At 34.6% G+C, this 20,626-nt stretch overlaps 1 protein-coding gene across 1 annotated transcript in view; it reads left to right on the top strand.

The window, feature by feature from the left end:
* pacrg (PARK2 co-regulated) overlaps window positions 1-20,626 on the top strand; it is a 188,411-nt gene that overhangs the window by 22,624 nt on the left and 145,161 nt on the right. The window contains exon 2 of the mRNA XM_056477502.1: window positions 12,071-12,205. Within this exon, the coding sequence (XP_056333477.1) occupies window positions 12,071-12,205 (135 nt within the window). The remainder of the gene's footprint in view (window positions 1-12,070; window positions 12,206-20,626) is intronic.

Here is a 20,626-nt window from a genome sequence, read left to right as displayed (position 1 = left end):
TCATTTGATGAAGTTCACACATATACTGGTTGGCAACACGGCGCCTGCTATCAAGCTTAAAATCGACAGTGGAATAATTTCTTAGTGTTTGTCAGCCAAAAGACGCAGTATCTTGTCATCTCTTCTGAATGTGACAAACGTTACGAGCTTATTATGATGATAAACGCAGCTCTGGTTTAATAATCTCATGCCGTTCCAATAGGAGAACATTTTCTTCTAAAGGAGCTAGATTCATTTCACAGGAAATATGAATAACTGCATCTCTAATTTTCTCATTTAAAATGTCTAGATACTGGCATGGATCTCTAAGTCTGCTTCTTGACATCAAATACTGCAGAAACAATCTAAACAGAACTGTTTGACTTTTTCAAAAAATCATTAAGATTATACACATCTGGATAGATTCACTCTTGAAGGTGTCCTCATGCTGCTAAATAGAATCCAGTGAGTGTCTGTTGGTTGATGGTCATGGCTGTTATTCTTTGTAGTGCTGTTAAATTGGTCTGTCCAGAATAGATGGACGTCTGATTACTGATCATTGCAGTAAATGTATGTGTGACAAGACTGATCAATGTGCTTGATTCATTGAGCTGGCTAAGCAAAACGCAGCAGTGACCAGATGTGAGTGTGCATGTGTGTGTGCCTCTGTGTAGGACACAAAGAGCTAGATGCAGTCTTTAGTCACATAATAGATTTGCTTGTATCTATTACAAGGAAACATAAAAAAATCATAACCCTAGAATTATAAGGTTCTAACATTTTTGTCAAAACTGAGTTATTCACATATTCTTATTAAATGACTAACTAATTTAATGAAACTAATTTACATTATGTAATGTTTTTTTATAAGTTGTTTACATTTTTTTTTATTTAAAAACAAAATAGGTTTTATCTACAAATTCAAACTTGTCTCTATAAGGTTCTTTCTGTGAGCCAATCAGCATTTCGAATGCACACACGAGGGCCAATCAGGATCATCTTTCTTTGTCATTTCGCTAGACTGCTCCGTTGACAATGGGAATGACCAGAAAGAAACAAAATCAGAGTCAACTAAATGCCACGTCACACAAAATTGAGTAGAAACCAGTAACTGAAAATATGTGTGTAAGTGAAGACTTAGTAGCCATTTTTGACATTAAAATGAAATGTGACATTTTATATTGTTGAAAACCAAACAGTTATGAAACAAAATTTATATATTAAAAGTAAAATATTTTTATTTGTGAATATATAGTCAGTGAAACATTTTTCAGTGTTTATTAAACTCGTTGTCTGTTTTCTTTTAAAGTCTTCAAATTTAATATTAAGCCTTGAGAGGCAAATACTTAATTTAATTCATGGGGCATAATTCAATAAATAAAATGTAATAGTTCATATAAAGCATAAAATTCAATAAATATCACTATATTAAATACATACAATTTACAGCTGCACTGGATAAAAATTTTCAGCACAGCCATGTATGCCTAATTTGAACAAGAAAAAATATTAATCCTAAAACATTAAATAAATGCTACAGAAAGCAAAAATTTTACTTTCTCAAGCATCAACATATTGCTACCACACCAATTTTATTTATTTTTATTTTTTCAATTGTATTTCTTGATAAGTAGTGCTTCAATTAAGGATCTGCCAGATAGAACCTTCGCAAAAAATTACTTTTCAGGATTAGAAGGTTCTATCTGCATTAGCCCTGTTTTTTTTTATTACTCCAAATTACAAATGTAAGAGAATTTTGATAATTAACATTTAGAGTACATTTAGGGTCTCTGTTATGTTAATGTATTAAAGAGAACTGTTACACACATACAGTATTGTTTGTTATATGGAATGCAAAAACTTGAAAGCTCATTATCTCAAAATCGTTCAGAACACAGATACTGTAGAACCTTATATTTCCCAGGTGACGAAATATCCACTAATTCATTTAATGTAATTAATCCACTATACTACATTCAGAGAAATGTGGAAACAGATTTTCATTGACAAATTTTTATTTTCGTTTTACTTGCATGCTGCTGAGGGTGAAATTTATATCAATATGTGAAATCACATTGATTTACACTACAATAAAATACTGAGCTCTCTACAGGTCAGCTTGGATTAAAAAACCCAAGGTCCGAGTCTGCAATTAAAAATAAATGTTATTTTTTTCAAATGGAATCAATAAGACCCATTATGTTAATGGGAATATTACACTCATACTGTACATTCAGTAATGAGGTTAGAGTGATCATCAATGAGTGATTGACATTTCAGCACTTCAGTGCATTCGTGTTTGCATTCTTGAGACATGCATGTAGAAAAGAAACAAATCTTTGCAACCTTGCACACAGAAATCCATCTTACAGATAGGAGAGACGAGACATTCTTTATTATATATTTTGTACAGATTAGGGCTGCACGATATTAGAAAAATGTAAAAAAAAATGTATTAGTATGCCCAAATTATTAGTATCTGAAATGTTTCAGCATACCAAAAATGTTTTAGTATGGTTTACTATTTTTACTCAAGTGAGACAAGTGTGGTGCTAATCGACAAGAGAAGGTACCAATAAAAGGTCCGTACACCATACCAATCAAGCAATACAACTGCTCATTGCTGGTACATACACCTGATATCAATTATAATAACAACAATAACCATGATATTCATAAACCATATTCAATAATTGAGTAATAAAAATGCATTAAAGACTTATTACAATAAATAAAACAAGTGAATAGAAGACAGATTAGGAATGCATAACACAATGTCAAGCAAGATGATTTACAATCTCAGAGATGTGCCACCATTTTCCTCTACAAAGACTGGAGAACCCGTTGCAGTCAAATTGGAAGACCAACACATACAGTTGAAGTCAGAATTATTACACCCCCCCCCCCCTTGAATTTCTTATTCTTTTTTATATATTTCCCAAACAATGTTTAACAGAGCAAGGATATTTTCATAGTATGTCTGATAATATTTTTTCTTCTGGAGAAAGTCTTGTTTGTTTTATTTTGGCTAGAATAAAAGCAGTTTTAAGTTGTTTAAAAGCCATTTTAAGGTCAAAATTATTAGCCCTTTTAAGCTATATTTTGTTTTGATAGTCTACAGAACAAACCATCTTTATACAATAACTTGCATAATTACCCTTACCTGCATTAGTTAACCTAATTAACCTAGTTAAACTTTTAAATGTCACTTTAAGCTGTATAGAAGTGTCTTGAAAAATATCTAGTCAAATATTATTTACTGTCACATTTATTTTTCATCATGGCCTGCTAGTTAAGAGAGTAGAGAAAGTAGTAAAATCAGAGCTTCTGAACTTTTAGCATGACTGGAGTCAATGTCCTAACCTTCCCTTCTAGTCACCTGGTCATTTGTTGAATACATCAGACTATGATTATCTGGAGTAAGTATTGTATAACTGACCCTATTTGAAAAACAGCATTGGTAAAGTCATGAAATTCCCCTCCTTGTCATGTGAACATTTGAGTACATCAGAACCTAATTCGATATTGTACCCCTGACCCTCTGCTTATCATCTTGTTTCTTTGTTGAATGTAAGAGGGAAACACATTGTGATATTTCTTTTCACTGCGATAAATATTGCGCTAGAAATACAATTTCACCTGATTAAATAGCTCTATTGGAAAGTCATTACTTTAGATTGATTGAGATAATTTTTTTTATGGGAGTGATATATGAATACGTTTTATGTTATTTATGATATCCATATAATAAACATAAAAATAAATAAATACTGTCCTAAATAAACATAATGAAGCAAATGTTAAAGTGAAACAAACAGCGCTTTATGGTTTTCTGGGGAGAGTCTAACAGTATTCGGGTACAGAAATTGAATTATCAAATGTAAATGAGCATTGCATAGTCTTCCTCATATAATTAATTCATTATAATGTATAATTTTTTTATGTTCTCTTAATATGCTTTACGCTCTTAAGATGTTCACATACAGCTGAAGTCAGAATTATTGAAGAATTACCCTGAATTATCAGTCCCCCTGTTTATTTTAATTTTTTTCTTCCTAATTTCTGTTTAACGGAGAGAACACATTTCTAAACATAATAGTTTGAGTAACTCATTTCTAATAACTGATTTATCTTATCTTTGCCATGATGACAGTAAATAATATTTGACTAGATATTTTTCAAGACACTTCTATACAGCTTAAAGTGACATTTAAAGGCTAGGTTAATTAGGCTAACTAGGCAGGTTAGGGTAATTAGGCAAGTTAATGTATAATGATGGTTTGTTCTGTAGACTATCAAAAAAATTAGCTTAAAGGGGCTAATAATTTTGACCTTAAAATGGCTTTTAAAATATTTTAAACATTTTAAACTTCACATTAACATTTAAAATTTCACTCCATAATGGTTAAATTCTGCTGTGCCTCTACAAATCTCATGTGTTTTGACCTGTAGATTCTGGTCAACTACAATCCTAACTCAACATTGCATATCTTGCGATGTGACTGTTGCGGACACGCACATTGCGATATCGATGCTCAAACGATACAGTATATTGTGCAGCCCTAGTGCTGTTACATTTACATTGTACAAAAGTTACATTGATTTATTTATTTATTTTTTTACCAAAGATGAGGTAAACAGTATTGCAGACAGCAGTAGCAAATCTGTTATTTGTTAGGCTATCGATTTAATTTTTATTGAGCTATCACATTTTTTTTTCAAATCCAGTGGACAGAAAGCCACATTCAATAATATAAAGCATAAGTAAATAAATAAGTGAAATGAATATATCCTTGCTGACTGCAGGGTTAAAGGCTTTGCACGCGTCAATATTATTGGGTCTGTCTCGGGTCAGGTTATTTTTAAAAATTATTTATGCACGTCAGGTTCAGATAAGATGTTATTCAAGTTGATTCGATTTAAGAGCTTTTTATAAAATTTTGGATAACAGATACACATATTTCTACGTTTTTATTTCAATTTAAAATTTCTGGGCCAATTATATTGTTTATAGCATTATATTTCCCTGAGCCGCTGTTTATTTCTATATAGCTTGCGGTTGTTATCTTATGGACAAAAACAAACTTCATTTTGTTGCCAATATTTTTTAAATGCTCTTTTCTCATGCAATTGTTTGGATTTAAACTCTAAAAAGCATTCATTCTCTCAAGTTTTTGTGCTGTAACTGAGTGAAGGTGATGCTTATAGGATTATAAGATTATAGAGGAGAGGTTTACTGGGAAAGCTAAAAAATGCAGATGAGGGTTGTTGAAGAAGGATATTTTTTTACTGTGATTTAGCTTTCTTGTATTTGTTTTTTTGAGCTCTGGACGTGTTTGTGATCTTTATGTACTGTAAGATCAACTCTATTAAGGCTGAAAGATGATTGTGTTGTTGTACAGTATGTTGCCTTTCTGAACCAAGCCAAAGTCGAAATTCATTTATTTCAGTTTTGTTTCAGAGCTACAGTTTATAGAAAATCATTTTTGTGTAACCCTTTTCATCCTTCTATCTCTGACTTTTTCATCATTGAATACATGATGTTTGTTTCAGCCCTCAATCTATTTTGATCTCCACAGTGAGCGCAGCATGTTTACATATGTGTTGTCATTTTTCATCAGAACCAGAAGTGACTACTCATAAGAGCAACAACACACTGACTGAAATTCAGCAGGCCATCAGAGTTAAATCAATCTCCAAACACATCTTCAGGCTTCATTGCTTCTGAATTCCTTTTTTTCTTATTTTCGCATTGCGTATAGAAAAGAAAAGAGAAGAAAATCCTAAAAGTCTAATTTTACTTTTCCAGATTTGGTGAAAGGCTACATTCGTTTAGAACAGGGTTATTCACAAATTTGAATTCTGCCATCCTTATCTCACCCTTGACTTGTTCCAAACCAGTTTTAGACTTTTCCAAATCAGACTTTTTTGTTCTGTTGATCAAAATATCAAAGAAGATATTTTGAAGAATGTTGCAAAACTGTAACAATTGACCTTCCTAGTGATTGTTTGTTCTAATACTATGGATATTAGTGGTTACAGGTTTCCAACAGTTTTAAAAATTTTCAGAACAAAAAATCTAAATTGGATTGGGTCAAATCCAAGGGTGAATCATGGCTGATTTTTTACTTTTGGGTGAACTATCCATTTAACTACATTTGCTGCAAATTGAAAGTTATTTTTACAGACAAGGAATGCATATATTTTTGTATGCACTACTGTTTAAAGGGATAATTCACCCAAAAATAAAAATTTTCAGTTTTCAAAAATGATTTTTTGGGGGGTTTAACTATTCCTTCAAGTTTGGGAAGAGTGCAATTTCAGAGTTCATAAAAAGCAGTGCACTAACATTGTTATCATTATTCTTATCCATTTAAAAGTCCATTTAAACCTAGTCATTTCACTTGGTGGCCATCTTTGAAATGCTCGTGCAGTATGGGAAACATCAAATTCTTCAAAACTGTTTGCCAAGCTTAAGATTAAATTTCATATTTGGAATAACTAATAAAACAAATGTCTTTTAAGTTTTGTTTTGGTGATTTGCTCTTGTTCTAGAAACAGGGGACCGTTACACTTCTCCTCATTCAAAACTATACGAGTGACATGGTCTTTGGAACTGTACACTCAATTTTCTGCTGCTTCTTTAAAGAACTTATCTAAAATGAGCTGAATCAGCACAATTCTTGAGATTTTTTGGGGGACAACTTAATTGTTTTATGCTCAATCCAATTAAATTTGAAAAAACAGTTAATCGATTTGTAGCTTTTGGGACAGCATGAGAGAATTGTGTGGAACCCATTTTTTTTTTTTTACCAGTAATCCTTCTAATATGATTGGAACCAGAGAACATATTACTATTATCAATGCTGAATACAGTTTAACATTAACTGGTTCACATTTTTGAGGAAATGAATATAAAGTTCAAAAGAACAGAAACTATTCCCCTGTCAATACTAATCTGCATCCGTAGCTATATTTTTGTATTATTATACCTTCTCACAGTTATTTGCCTCTTTATGATGAGTCATTGTTTCCTTAGCTCTGGAGAAAAGTGTTTGCTAAACAACCAAATGTAAATTTCAAAGTTTTCATGGTTGCTTTTGATCAATTAATGAAAATGAAATAAAAGCATTTCTTACTTTATAATCCCACGTTTTAGAGCAAGAGTTTGTTTAGAACGCTGCTGAAGAAAGCCAAAATCAAATGTTCTATCTAAATAAACCAGACAGGGATATTATTTCATAGTTTTATCACCATCACAGAAGGCTGTTGTGCTCGTTTAAAACCTCACACTTGCAGTGTAAATGTTATATAATATCCATCTGTCTTGTATAAATTGGATAATTATTTAGCAAAGAAAGTTGCAAACTGAGAGAAAGACCATTATGGTTTTATCGATCATATTAGATGGATCGATAAGCTATTGTGTCTTCTGATAGTTTGGTGCTTGGTGACTTCTCTGGGACCTTCACTTTAGGTTTTGCATTTGCAGTTGTGAAAAGAGTACTGACAAATCATACTCAAGTAAAAAAGACACTACTTGGAGTTGTCATAGTGCAAAGGTATCTTGTAAATACTATTCAAAGTATGAGTAAAAAGTAGCCCTTGTAAAAGTAGAAGTTAATATTTCAACTATCAAGCAGGGCTGGGCGATTTGGCCTAAAATCAAAATCTCGATTAATTTAACATTTTAACTCATCCATTCATTTTCTTTTCGGCTTAATCCCTTTATTAATCCGGGGTTGCCACAGCGGAATGAACCGCCAACTTATCCAGCACATGTTTTTACGCAGCGGATGCCCTTCCAGCCGCAACCCATCTCTGGGAAACATCCATACACACTCATTCACACACTACAGACAATTTAGCCTACCCAATTGACCTGTACCGCATGTCTTTGGACTGTGGGTGAAACCGGAGCACCCGGAGGAAACCCACACGAACACAGGAAGAACATACAAACTCCACACAGAAACGCCAACTGACCCAGCTGAGGCTCGAACCAGCGACCTTCTTGCTGTGAAGCACTACCTACTGTGCCACCGCGTCGCGCACTACATTTAAATTTATTACGATTAAAAAACTTTTTTTGCCCTCATAGTTCACTGATAAGCGTTGTACTGTAAATATGCTCACATATTACAAGTCCGAGATTTTTTAATAAAGGGTGCATTTCTTGATTTTAAAATTATTAAAGAAAATGCACACCATCTACTATCTATGATTATTTATTAACATCAACACTAAGACACTGACAATAAAATATACATTGCCTAAAATGAACAGTCAATTTTTTTATTAAGAAAGTGAAAATAAGTAACTTTTTTTAAAATTGTAAACAAAATGAATTGATTTTGATGTTTTTAATAGTAAATAAATAAAACTAAATAAGAGTAAATCAAATAACTTCTTACATCTTCTGTAAACAAATATTTACAAATAAAATATGGAAAATATGCCGTTTCAAGGAATCCCTGCGCAGCTTCCAATCATTGTCAATGTAGTGCAAATGTGCGACGTGTAGTTACATTTTTTAAGAGATGCGCTAGGATGTGACCGTGTGAAGGCTGCACTGGACCATACCCGTGCGTTCGATGCAGAAGTATCAATCAACCTATAACCTTATCACAGATGTGTCATAAATTACATTAATTTTTTTACACCAAGAATTTGGGTGTTCCATGCATTGGTTGTTTATATAAATTTGACCAATCACAAGGGGTCTTGCTAACTTAATCCCCACCTCGCTATAGTTGTTGTTCTGCATTTGGCTAGAAGTGAACCCAGAGCTGAAAATAAAGACTGTGGGAATGAAGACAAGTGAAGAAAATGAGTCAGAATATCTGTTGAGGTTTTCAATCATTCATAGTGATTTAAAGACTACATTTCTTCACTTTTACACCATTTTTAAAATGTAATTAGATTAGAAAAAATATACATTTTACCTGTTTATTTTAATGTCATTACAGGTTGATTAGCCAATACTACTTAGTCAAGCAATCATCATAGGCAAGAAATAATAAACTAATGAAGTGCTTGTTAAGGAAAATAATACAGTAAAATTACCCATTTAGTACTAAACATTTACTCAAGTAAAGGTACACTTTTTGATTTTTACTACTTAGTAAAATATACAATTCCTGAGAAAAACTACTCAATTACAATAATTTGAGCATTAGTAATTTATTTACACCACTCTGCATGTGTGTGTGAATTGTTGAGTGTATGTATGCAGTGTGGAGGTGAATGCTCCATGAATAAAGTGAGGTAATTTAGTTGCCTGCAGCAGTTGTGTGCAGTCTGACCTTATCAGAGCAGCCTCTGTTTTTTTGGCTAAACCTGGTGAGTCACAAGCCACACACACCACACACACACCACTCACGCACTCACGCACACACACACACACACACACACACACCCACACACCCACACACACACATTATCAAAAATTGAATGATATTGTCAGGGGAATGTGTCCTATGAGAGCGGAAATGTTAATGCGGGTTTCACCTACGCGAGCGGAGAGCTGCAGCCCCTCACCAAGCATCCATCAGAGGCTCTCAGAAGCAGTTTAGGAGCCCAGAGAGAGAGCGAGAGAGATGTGGCCTCAGCTTGGGCAGGTGATTGATCACCTTCATGGAATTACACCATCTCCAATGCGAAGTCAGCCTGAGGATTAATGAGCTGCTCTCTCTCTGAGGTAGAGCGCTTTCCAGTGATTGAAACACAGCTTTCATGGAAAGGGAAGGCTAAGGACTCACAGCTCACTCCCCAGATGAGTGTGTGTGTTCTCGGGTCAGCAGCAGATAGAATGGACTGAGCTGTCATCGTCTTCCTTCACACAGGAAGCGCTCACTTGACCATCACTTTGTGGAGAACATTTACTTATTGGCCGTCCATCACTGGCTGAATGTTGTGGGTTAAAATTCTGCTGCCATCTAAATGAATTACTCAATCATGTACTGAAGACTTATTGAATGCTTGATTCTGGATTTTGGTTAATGTTTTTAATGTGTTTAGTGATTTTCAGTCAAACACAGAAGAACTAACTGCAACTTTAATGAATAAATTATTTGGAAACTGACACATGACATGATTTTGCAGTTGCTGTTTTGAAGCAGTTAAACTCGCCATTAAAGAGATGTTGACATTTTCTGAATATATGATAAGTGAGAAAAATTCAATGGTATTTTAAGTGAATATTATCTGATCTTATACATCTTTTGTGGCATAAAAAACATACATAATCATTTATTTATTAAAAAAAAACTTCTTGATATTTTGGAGATTAATTTAATTAACAATAATTAAGATGTATTTTGCTGAATGTCTTTATGTGGCAGTGCCTTCACTGAAAAAAAATGATTCAAAAAGGATTCCTTGGATTACTAAAAAGTTTAAGTTAAGTGGTTGTAAAGAATTTATTTGGGCTGAATTTAAACAAACAAATTAAATTGAACATTACTTTTACATTAATTTCTTTGTTAAAATTCAACACATTCAAACTGCAACAAGTTTGCAGACATCATTTTTTTCAGTATTGGATCATAAATAAATATGACTTAATCAGACAGTTCTTCGAGTCATTCATTCAAATGATTCATTGATTTATTTAAAATTGCTGATTCATTTAGAAACAGTTACAATATTTATAAATAAGTAATTGAATTCACTGTTTTGATTTGTTCAAAAACAGATTAATATTAGAGACAAAACACCGTAGTAGGGCTATGAGATGCACAGATGTTCTTCTCTGGCAAAGTTTGGAACATTTTAACGGTAAAACGTAAAAGAAGATCTCTAAATGCAACACAATATTAACTAGTTAGTTTGTTAACTAATAGTTTGTCAAAATATTGAATAAAATTAAAAACAGCACTCTTGTTCATCTTATGTACTTCAAAAATACTTTATAAATATGAAAAACAAAACCCAGACACACTGAAAAAATGATTCATTGGATTTACTAATTTATTTAAGGTAAGTGATTGAAAACAATGCATATGGGCTAAATTTAAACAACCAAATCAAGTTGAACATGTATTTGTTTAAATTCAGTCAATATACATTGTTTGGAACCACTTACCTTAAAAATGTAGCAGATCTGAATCTTTTTTTTAAGTGCAGGGCTGTTTTTGCTTTCACAACCTGAACTATAGGGTGATTCTAACTGCATTGGAGACGGCTTTATCACCCAGTGAATGCTTTTGAACTCGCAAGTCATGTTTTTGTTTGTTTCTTGCAAAGAACTGGACATAATCAATGATGTTAGCTCGCACGTCATTAAAACTACAGTTATGACTTTATTGCAGATAAAAAAATATATGGGAAAAAGAAATAATATTGCACCGCAAGCTAACTTCAAACAGTTGACATCTATAGTTCATGTTTACAGCAAGCAAATTCAGTATAATAGAGATCACTTCTGTATTTCATACAGGCACTAAACAATAACTCAATTCACTCCTGCAAATAAACTTTGCTTATACCCACAGAGAAGATATGTGATGCGTTTCAAGTTTCAATGTGCCAAAAGCGTGATTCTCATATAAACACATTAGCATAGTTCCTTTGTTAACCATTAGCTTTATGCATTCATTTAAATTTGAACATCCATAGCAATTAAGCAAAACAGCATCATTGTGTGACTCACTGCATGATTTTATTCATATAAAGTCAGATTTTAATGCCAAGGCCTGGAGCAAAGCCCCGGGCTGCCACATTCTCACTGTAGGGGCCTTCGCGATTTCAACTGTGCTCCTCAATAAACAACTCTCATTCCATTTTCTTTAGCTTGACACTTTTTGGGCATCTTGTATGTTGTGGCGAACACATCAGTTTATGCCGTTAATATGAACTTTGTGTGATCTGATAGATTGTATTATATGAGGCAGACAGTGAATAATTGATGGTTTGTAGTGTGTCGCTATAAAACCGAAAGATGCTTCCTCTCACATCAGAGGGAAAGCAGATTTACATTGGGATGAAAGAGGATCAAAACCATTTCATTTTCTGTGATGATTTTAGAACTGCTATTCCCTCTGATGAGACTGAATCTGACAGGCTTTCTCTCTCTTTGTGTGTCTTGTAGGTGGTGGGTCCTCCAGCTGCAGGGGCTTTCAGGGAGAGGCCAGCCAAACCCACAGCCTTCCGGAAGTTTTACGAACGTGGAGATTTTCCAATTGCCCTGGAACATGACTCCAAAGGCAACCGTATTGCATGGAAGGTATAGAAAACATCTCTTTTGCTTCTTTTGTTAATGTGTATAACATCTCTACTAATAACTTGTACATCGATTTCAGATATAACTGCTTAGATATAGTCAGACATAACTTCTAAAAAACAGGAACACAACAAACTTCACTTCACAAGCTACTTCACTGCAAATTATGCTTTTCTTGCTTAGATTTTTTGTCTTGTTTCTAGTCCATTCATTCATTTTTTTCAGCTTAGTCCCTCATTAATCAGGGGTCATCCCATTGAAAATGAACCGTCAACTATTCCGGCATATGTTTTATGCAGAGAATACCCTTCCAACTGCAACCCAGTAGTGTGAAACAGCCATACGTTGCCATACATTGCATTCACACACACCCTCATATGACCGATTTAGTTCATCCAATTCACCTATAGACCATTTCAATGTGGTCATGTCATTGACTCGTGAACATTTCCTGCTTGTTATCAAAGTATTTCATAACTGTAATAAAAGGCAATTCAATCATAACTTAATGTTAAAACAGATATAGTATCATAACACTTTATCAATATGGGGCTCTTTTTGGATTCTCGGAAGCAATTGAAATTAAAAATGTAAAACAGCAAATACATTGGGAGCATTGTTTTTGTTTACATCCCTCAAAACGGGTACAGAGCATGTCTTTGGACTGTGGGGGCAAGCAGAGCACCCGGAGGAAACCCACGCGAACATGCAAACTCCACACAGAAACACCATCTGGCCACCGAGCCACTGTGTCTAGTCCAAATATCTAAAAATTCTTAATTCAAGAAGCTTTTTCTAGACAAGCAAAAGCTATTGTCTTGTTTTAAGAAATAATATGCCAAAATTAAGTGTGTTTTTCCTTAAAACAATCCAAATAATCTGCCAGTGGGTTAGGCTAAATAGTATTATTTTTTCTTTCAACATAAGATTATATTTCTTACCCCATTTTCAGATTATTTTGCTTGTTTTAAGGAAAAACTCACCTAATTTTGAGATATTATTTCTTAAAACAAAACTTCAAGAGTTCACACTTAGCTGATGATTAATTATAAGCTTGTTTGGCATGCTGTCCCGGGAGAGAGCCCTGAGCTCATAAGATCCTCAAGCCCGGGGCTCCCTCCCGTTGCAAGGCGAGAAGGGAGTTTGAGCTCAGGTAGATCTCGAGAACTCCCCCGCTGTAATAACCAATGAACAGCCAGTGATTGCTCTTGAGAGATAACCATTTACTAGGAGCATGTCTATAGTGCCGGTTTGGATTAGTCAATTAACTTATGTTGCATAACATAACACCGGGAAACCCGGGGGAAACCCACGTGAGCACGGGGAGAAAATGCAAACTCCGCACAGAAATGTCTGCTGGTTTGGTAAAGCCTAGAACCAGAGACATTCTTGCTGTGAGGCAACAGTGCTAAGCACTGGGCCACCGTGTCACCCATCTAGGAAGAAGGAGGAGTAGGGGCAGATGGGGGGATTCTTCAAAACGAAGATAGCGGTGGTACGTAAGCCAGGGTATTTGTAGTAGCTTAGGAGTCATCTGATTGGTGCATTGAGAATTGGATAATGCGGATCCAGCCGCTAGCAATCATAAGCACGTGATCCTCTCGAAATTTGTTTATAACTAAACTTCACAACATGTTTTGCTTGTCTACAAAATGTCTAGAAACAAGACAAAACATCTAAGTAAGAAAATGTTTTTTTGCAATGTTTTTTGAAGTAAACTGTTCTTTAATTCTTGACTGTAAGCTGTGATTTAATTGAATTTGATTTGGATACACTTTTCCTAGTTTATTTTATGCTAAAGGGGCAAATTGATCAAACCAAGAAAGCCTTTTTCAAACATGAACTGAGCTTGACCGTGATTTATTTATGTATCTTTAGACACATCTTACATCCAGATATGCCAACTTTCATACTATTGAGTAGACGAAATACAGTATGTGATCCGAGTAGTATATCCGAATACATTCACGGTATTAAAAAATGATGAAATGAAATATACCCAGAAGACTTAATACTTTTTAAGATTACAGTAATAGACTCCAGTAATGCCTGCTTGTATCCAAGTGCACTTCCAAGAACCAGTTACTGGTGAATCACAACACAAACAAAGAAATATATGGACATTTCACAAAATGACAAAATGTACTTAATGACTTTAATGAAGGAAAAGCTACAATCCCATGAAGCACTGCAAATGACAGAGTAGAATTAAAACAGAGGAGAAATATAATACTATTCATTTAAGTTTTTGGTTTAGCTATCAAAACAATATATTTTAGCCTTATTGCATAATATGCATATACAGTGCCATGTGCAAAAGTATTCATACCCACATATTGTTTCACATTCTACTGTATGTTGGAGTATCATGTTAAATGGGTTAAAAATTTTAACCACATCAGTCTATTGACATTATTCTGCAATACAGAGAGAGGTAAGGGATTTTCTGTGGTTGTTTTAAAACTTCTGATTAGTTTGCCTATGGGGAAAAGACTCTGAAAAATTAACAACAATAAAGGGTCAAACTATTTGCTCTACAAACAAGTGTGTACATGACAAAACATAAAATAAAATGCCAAATAATAATAAAATACCAGAAGCAGCATAACAAGCTGTTTTTAAGTCTATAAATTAAGTGAATGAGACCAGTCTCCAAAGTCTCAAGCAAACAAGGTTTGAATGAATGTGCCCATTCATATTTGAAAGAATATGTTCAATATCCCAATAAAATGAAAACCAGACAATTTAGCAAAATTATTAAAAAGAAAAAAATTTCTAATTACATTTCATTAGCATTCGAACTAGAAACTTAGTTCTTAGCTGAATCACCTTTATCAATTATTACAGCTTCAATTTTTTGTTGGTATATTTGCCTTTATTTCAGCTTACAGTAAATAGTCAGAATATTGTCTATAGAATATAGAAAAATGGCCATAAAATGTATATTTAAATGTACAATTATGGCTAAACTGTAAAAAAATGGCCATGATTTTAATGGGAAAGTTTAAAAAGCTTTGATTCATCACATTTCTTTCTGCTCACCACCTGCTTTTTTTATCAGCACTTTAAAGTGCTGGTGTAATAACATTGTATAAGTTATTTAAATACTGTAATTTATCATACATTTAGAAATATTGTATTTTGAAGATTAAAGTTCTGGCAAGTCAGCACGGTGGCACTGTCGCCTCACAGCAAGAAGGTTGTTGGTTCGAGTCCCTACTAGGCCAGATGGCATGTCTGTGTGGAGTTTGCATGTTCCCCCGTGTTTGTGTGGATTTTCTCCTGGTGCTTCAGTTTCCCCCACAATCTAAAGACATGCGTTATAGGTGAATTGAATAAATAAATTGGCTGTAGTGTATGAGTGTGTGTGTGAATGTGGGAGTGTATGGGTGTTTCTCAGTACAGGGTTGCGGCCGAAAGCCATCTGCTGCATTAAACATATGCTGGAATAGTTGGTGGTTCATTCTGCTGTGGTGATCTCTGAAATAGAGACTAAGCCAAAGGAAAATGAATGAATGAATGAATGAAAGTTCTGGCAAGTTTTGCACATTTTTTACAGTGTGCAATGGCAATTAGTATTGTGTTGACTTCACTTCAATAAATAATGAAGAACAAATGCATTTTTATGCCTATTCCTACACTGCAAGAAATGCTTTTCTTAGATTTTTTGTCTTGTTTCTAGTCCAAATATCTAAAATTCTCAAATCAAGAGCTCACAATTTTTTTTGAGACTCGAACAAACAGTTCGCATGGTGCCGCATTTGATTTGAGTTGAATATGAAACTCTTTGAAGAGATTTTGTCTGAAACATCTTTATAATCCGTCAATGCATGATCATAGGGATAACCAGAACCAATAATTATTGGCTAAAAATTGCAACAGCTGTGGGAAAGAAGAAAGTTTTTGTTAAAAAGTATTTTTTTTGTGTAAAAAACCTGAGGGATAAGTTTGTTAAAGCCAAAAGAGGACATGTCAAAAGTGGAGACCCAGATACACAATTCCAGAATATGTTTTTCTACCATTTACAGGTTTAACACTGATGTTCATTTATTCATTCATTTTCTTTTCGGCTTAGTGCCATTATTAATCTGGGGTCGCCACAGCGGAATGAACCGCCAACTTATTCAGCAGATGCCCTTCAAGCCACAACATATTACTGGACAACATCCATACACACTCATTCACACACACACACACACACACACACACACACACACACACACACACACACACACATTCATGCACTACGGTCAGTTTTAGCAATTTTAGCAAACCCACGCAAACACAGAGAGAACATGCAAACTGACCCAGCTGATGCTCGAATCAGCAACCTTTTTGCTGTGAGTGGAACGTGCTACCCACTGCCCCACTTTGTCGCCCAAATCAAGAATTAATTACTTGATATTTGGATTAGAAACAAAGCAAAAAATCAAAGCAAGAAAAGCAGTGTAGTACCTCTTTGACAAAAAACAAATCAAAACAAGTATGTGTGTGTGTGTGTGTGTGTGAGAGAGAGAGATGCAGTAAGTAGAGTATTATGCTTTGAACAAAAGTTTGGAGTTCTGATCGGTCTGAGTGTTGCTTATTGTCCCCTCTGCACTGCAGTTTCTCAGTGTGTTTTGTCCAATGTACAGCTTGTATGTGTGGTTGACCTAATAGCAGACTATTTCAGGTCTCTGTGTGCCTGCAGGTTAGACAGTGTTTATTTCATGAAGGTCGGGAGTAGCATTATCAGTGTTAACCTGCTGCGAGCGCACTAATTCAGAGGGATCAGAAAAGCCCCTGCCAAACACAACTTGCAATAAACACACGCTCACCTCTCTCTCCTTCATCTCAGGTTGAAACACTCTGAAAGCCTTGGCATGAATTATTAAGAGCGAATTTCAAAATGAATTTTCCTACGCTTTTGAAAAAATAATGTCTCTTTTTCTTTGTGTTGTTATGAAATTGCTGGAAGCCGACAGGAAGCGGTGTATGAAATTGTAGCTGTCACATCTAATGCATCTGTAATGCTTATTGATTTTCCTTCGCATGCCACTGTTGATTTGATTCTGCTTTTCACACGCAGTATTTATGCAGCTTCGTTCATTAATATAACACACGTATGCTTGAGTAAAATCATGCCCTCGTTGACCCTTGTGGTATGAGGTCGCTTAGAGGTCGTGCTTGCATTGAGAGCATTTGTAAGTGTTTCATTAGGCATATATTGGTGTATTGTAAGTGTCAGTGGTGCATGTGTGTTTGAAAGAAAGTCTGGTTTATTACATGAAGTGTTTGGGCGCAGCTGTGTTAGCGCTGAGAAACCCTTGGGGCAATAGTTCAAGATGAGGTGACCAGATCAATCTGTCTGAAAGAGGAGGCAGTAATAGAGTCTTGTTTTCATCTGGCTGTTTATTCATTTGATAATGATTTATGTGTTCTTTCAAGTGCTTTGAGCATTGGAAAATGTCTTTTTATTTCATGAAAACAAAATATGTGGGATATAGCGAGATTAAGTTTAAACTTTTTTAAAAGCCAACCAACATGTAGAGTACATTGATGAGAATTTAATATTTAAATTCATTTTGGTTGTTGACTATTTTATTTGTCATTAACCTCATCTTTACACCACGAGATGGCTAAAGATAATGCAACCTCACATTTAAAGGAAGGATTCACCCCAAAATGGTCATCATTTACTCACCCTTCACTTGAAAAAAAAAACATAAGGGGGAGTAAATAGTGAGTTAATATTCATTTTTGGGTAAACTATACTGAGTTAAAATGCTTGGGTTAAAATACTCCAACATATAACCCAAATATAGGTTATTATAGCACCTTCCCAAGTATGAGTTATTTTAATCCAATGCATTGTGTTACTGTATATAATTTAAACCAATGCATTGGGTCATTTTGATTAAATGTATTTTTTTCCATTCTGGTATTACTATTGCTACTACTAGTACTACTATTACTTTTATAATTATAAAAAATAAATAGCATACAGTTTTCAAAAATATAGAAAATTCAGACACTTAAGAGTTTTCATACATTCATTCATTTTCTTTTCGGGTTATTCCCTTTATTAATCTATGAATGTCCCTTAATTAATCTGAATGAACCGCCAACTTTTCATGAACTTGTTTGTTTTGAGATTGTGGGCTTTTTTTTGGGGGCTCAGGCTTGGGAACTGGGACAGTTGAACAAGCTGATCTTCTTCTCATATTAGAAAGTTTATTGTTTTGGTGCCTGATAATTCTAGTGTTCTTGCCTCGTGGAATTCCATAACAGTTCTTAGGGTTTGATAATATGGAGAGACTCAAGCCTGATTTATACTTTCGCCTGGAGGCGTGTCGCGGACCTCTGCTGCACCTCACGAAACAAAGTTTCCGGAACTACGTCATATCATTATTTTAGATTTTTAAACAATTAAAAAATAATAATTTTTATAAATCCTTTTAATGATTATTAAGATTTTTATAACCATTCAAGATTGCTTTTTTTTAAATCAAGCTTTGATGCATCACTTGCTTTTGTTCATATCTTAGACTGTTTTACCTATTAAAGTTTATTACAATGTTAATGACAACAGATCATGGGTTGCTCTACAAGTATATTTTTATTATGGCAAGAATAAAAGCAAAAAGGTATACTTACTAAAAAATACAGATGTTTTTTTTTATTTAGCCTGCTCCACAATTGACACATTACTGTCTGGCTAGTTTCTGTCCTCTTCTTATGCTAGAAAGGCAATAATGGTCCAACATTCCTGACCATTATCCAAAATAAAGCCTATAAAAACAGGGCATCAGTATATTGTTAACTAATTGTAAACTATTCTTTTCCAGTTATCGAAGAAATAATTTGTTCCTTAATTCTAATTTTGTAACTATTATATTGTTTTAAATTCAAATTTTGTAATACATACATTAGTGTTAAACATGTAAATGGTGGAAAAACATATTCTGGAATTGTGTACGAAGGTCTCCACTTTTGCCATGTTTTCTTTTGGCTTTAACAAACTTATCCCCAATTTTTAACAAAATAAAAAAAAAAAAAAACGGCTGTTGCAATTTCTAGCCAATAATTATTGGTCATCTGGTTATCCCTATGATCATGGTTTGACGGATCATAAAGATGTTTCAGACAAAATCTCTTCAAAGTGTTTCATATACAACTCAAATCAAATGCGGCGAAAACTGGTTGCTCGAGTCTCAAAAAAAATTGTGCGTTCGCGCACCCAAAGCAAACCTCCGCAAACACAGCGATTACGTCACATTCGCCGCACCCTCAAGTGAACTAGCGGATGCGTGGAGTATAAACCAGGCTTCAGGCATCCTTGCACCATTCTACAAAAATTTTCTATCTGTTAGCAGCATGGAGCTAGAAAAAGGAAATGACCAAACCATACCCAATACCCACTACCCAAACCAAATACCAAAACCATTGACTTAAATAATAGTTTATGTCAAATAAAACAAGATTTTTTAATTTGACTATATCCAGTGTTCATATTTTGTGCTAGAAGTGTATGCAAATTAGCTCTTATTTAATTAAACAATGCCTCATTTGCATAACAAAGCAACCTTTTAGAAAGCTTGTAACGCAAATAGAAATCTGCAATTCTTAATGTAATTATTAACTGGGGATGTACGATGATACCTATTAGTTAATTCATTTACCCTATTCACCTTCAGTGTCTTGGCTTAAATCAATATTTGTAATGATCTCCTGTGTTGAGCGTGTACCCCCCTCTCCGTGCAGCAGGGAGCAGCAGTGCATTCCTGCAGGCGTTTCAAAGAGTTTCCCCTTCTTCTCTCCAACAGATCTTTGAACTTCACTATAAACATGGTCTTTTCAAAGAAGCGCCTTTCAAGCTGGTTATTGCTGTGTTCATCTGCATCTTTAAACATGGAGTTTGAAACTTTTACTCATGTGTGAGCAGTCAGATGTGTGTGTATTCTGACAGGAGGTGTATGTGTGTGTTGACATATGAGAACAGACGCCGCTGTTTAAATGTCAAGGGCAGCGTTTGAATGCACAGGGATGTGAAGCAGGAGACTGATATTTTTAGTTTCTTTCTGCGACTCACAATTCTCTCTCGTGCTGTCTCGGCAGTTAAAGCTTTGACATGTGGTGTGTTAAGAACATGTGCGGTAGACTGATAACAGTAAGCAGGAGGTCTCTTTTTTTTCTCTCTGGCATGGTGTGCATCTCTCGCACATGGCCCTGTTGCTATCAGAACAGTCCATCAATTTTATGGTGTTCCAAAGTGTTTTCCAGGGATCTCCATTGAGAGAGAGAGAGAGAGAGAGAGAGAGAGAGAGAGAGAGAGAGAGAGAGAGAGAGAGAGAGAGAGAGAGGGGTATCTGATGTCCTAGTCACCGATAGGGATAACGATCTGGCTGTCCCCAACAAACTCATGTCTCTGCATGCTATTTTTTT

Source organism: Danio aesculapii, chromosome 17 (assembly GCF_903798145.1).
Source record: "Danio aesculapii chromosome 17, fDanAes4.1, whole genome shotgun sequence".
Classification (NCBI taxonomy): Eukaryota; Metazoa; Chordata; class Actinopteri; order Cypriniformes; family Danionidae; genus Danio; species Danio aesculapii.
The sequence above is the reverse complement of the archived record's forward strand: the minus strand, read 5'-3'. Positions and strand labels throughout refer to the sequence as shown.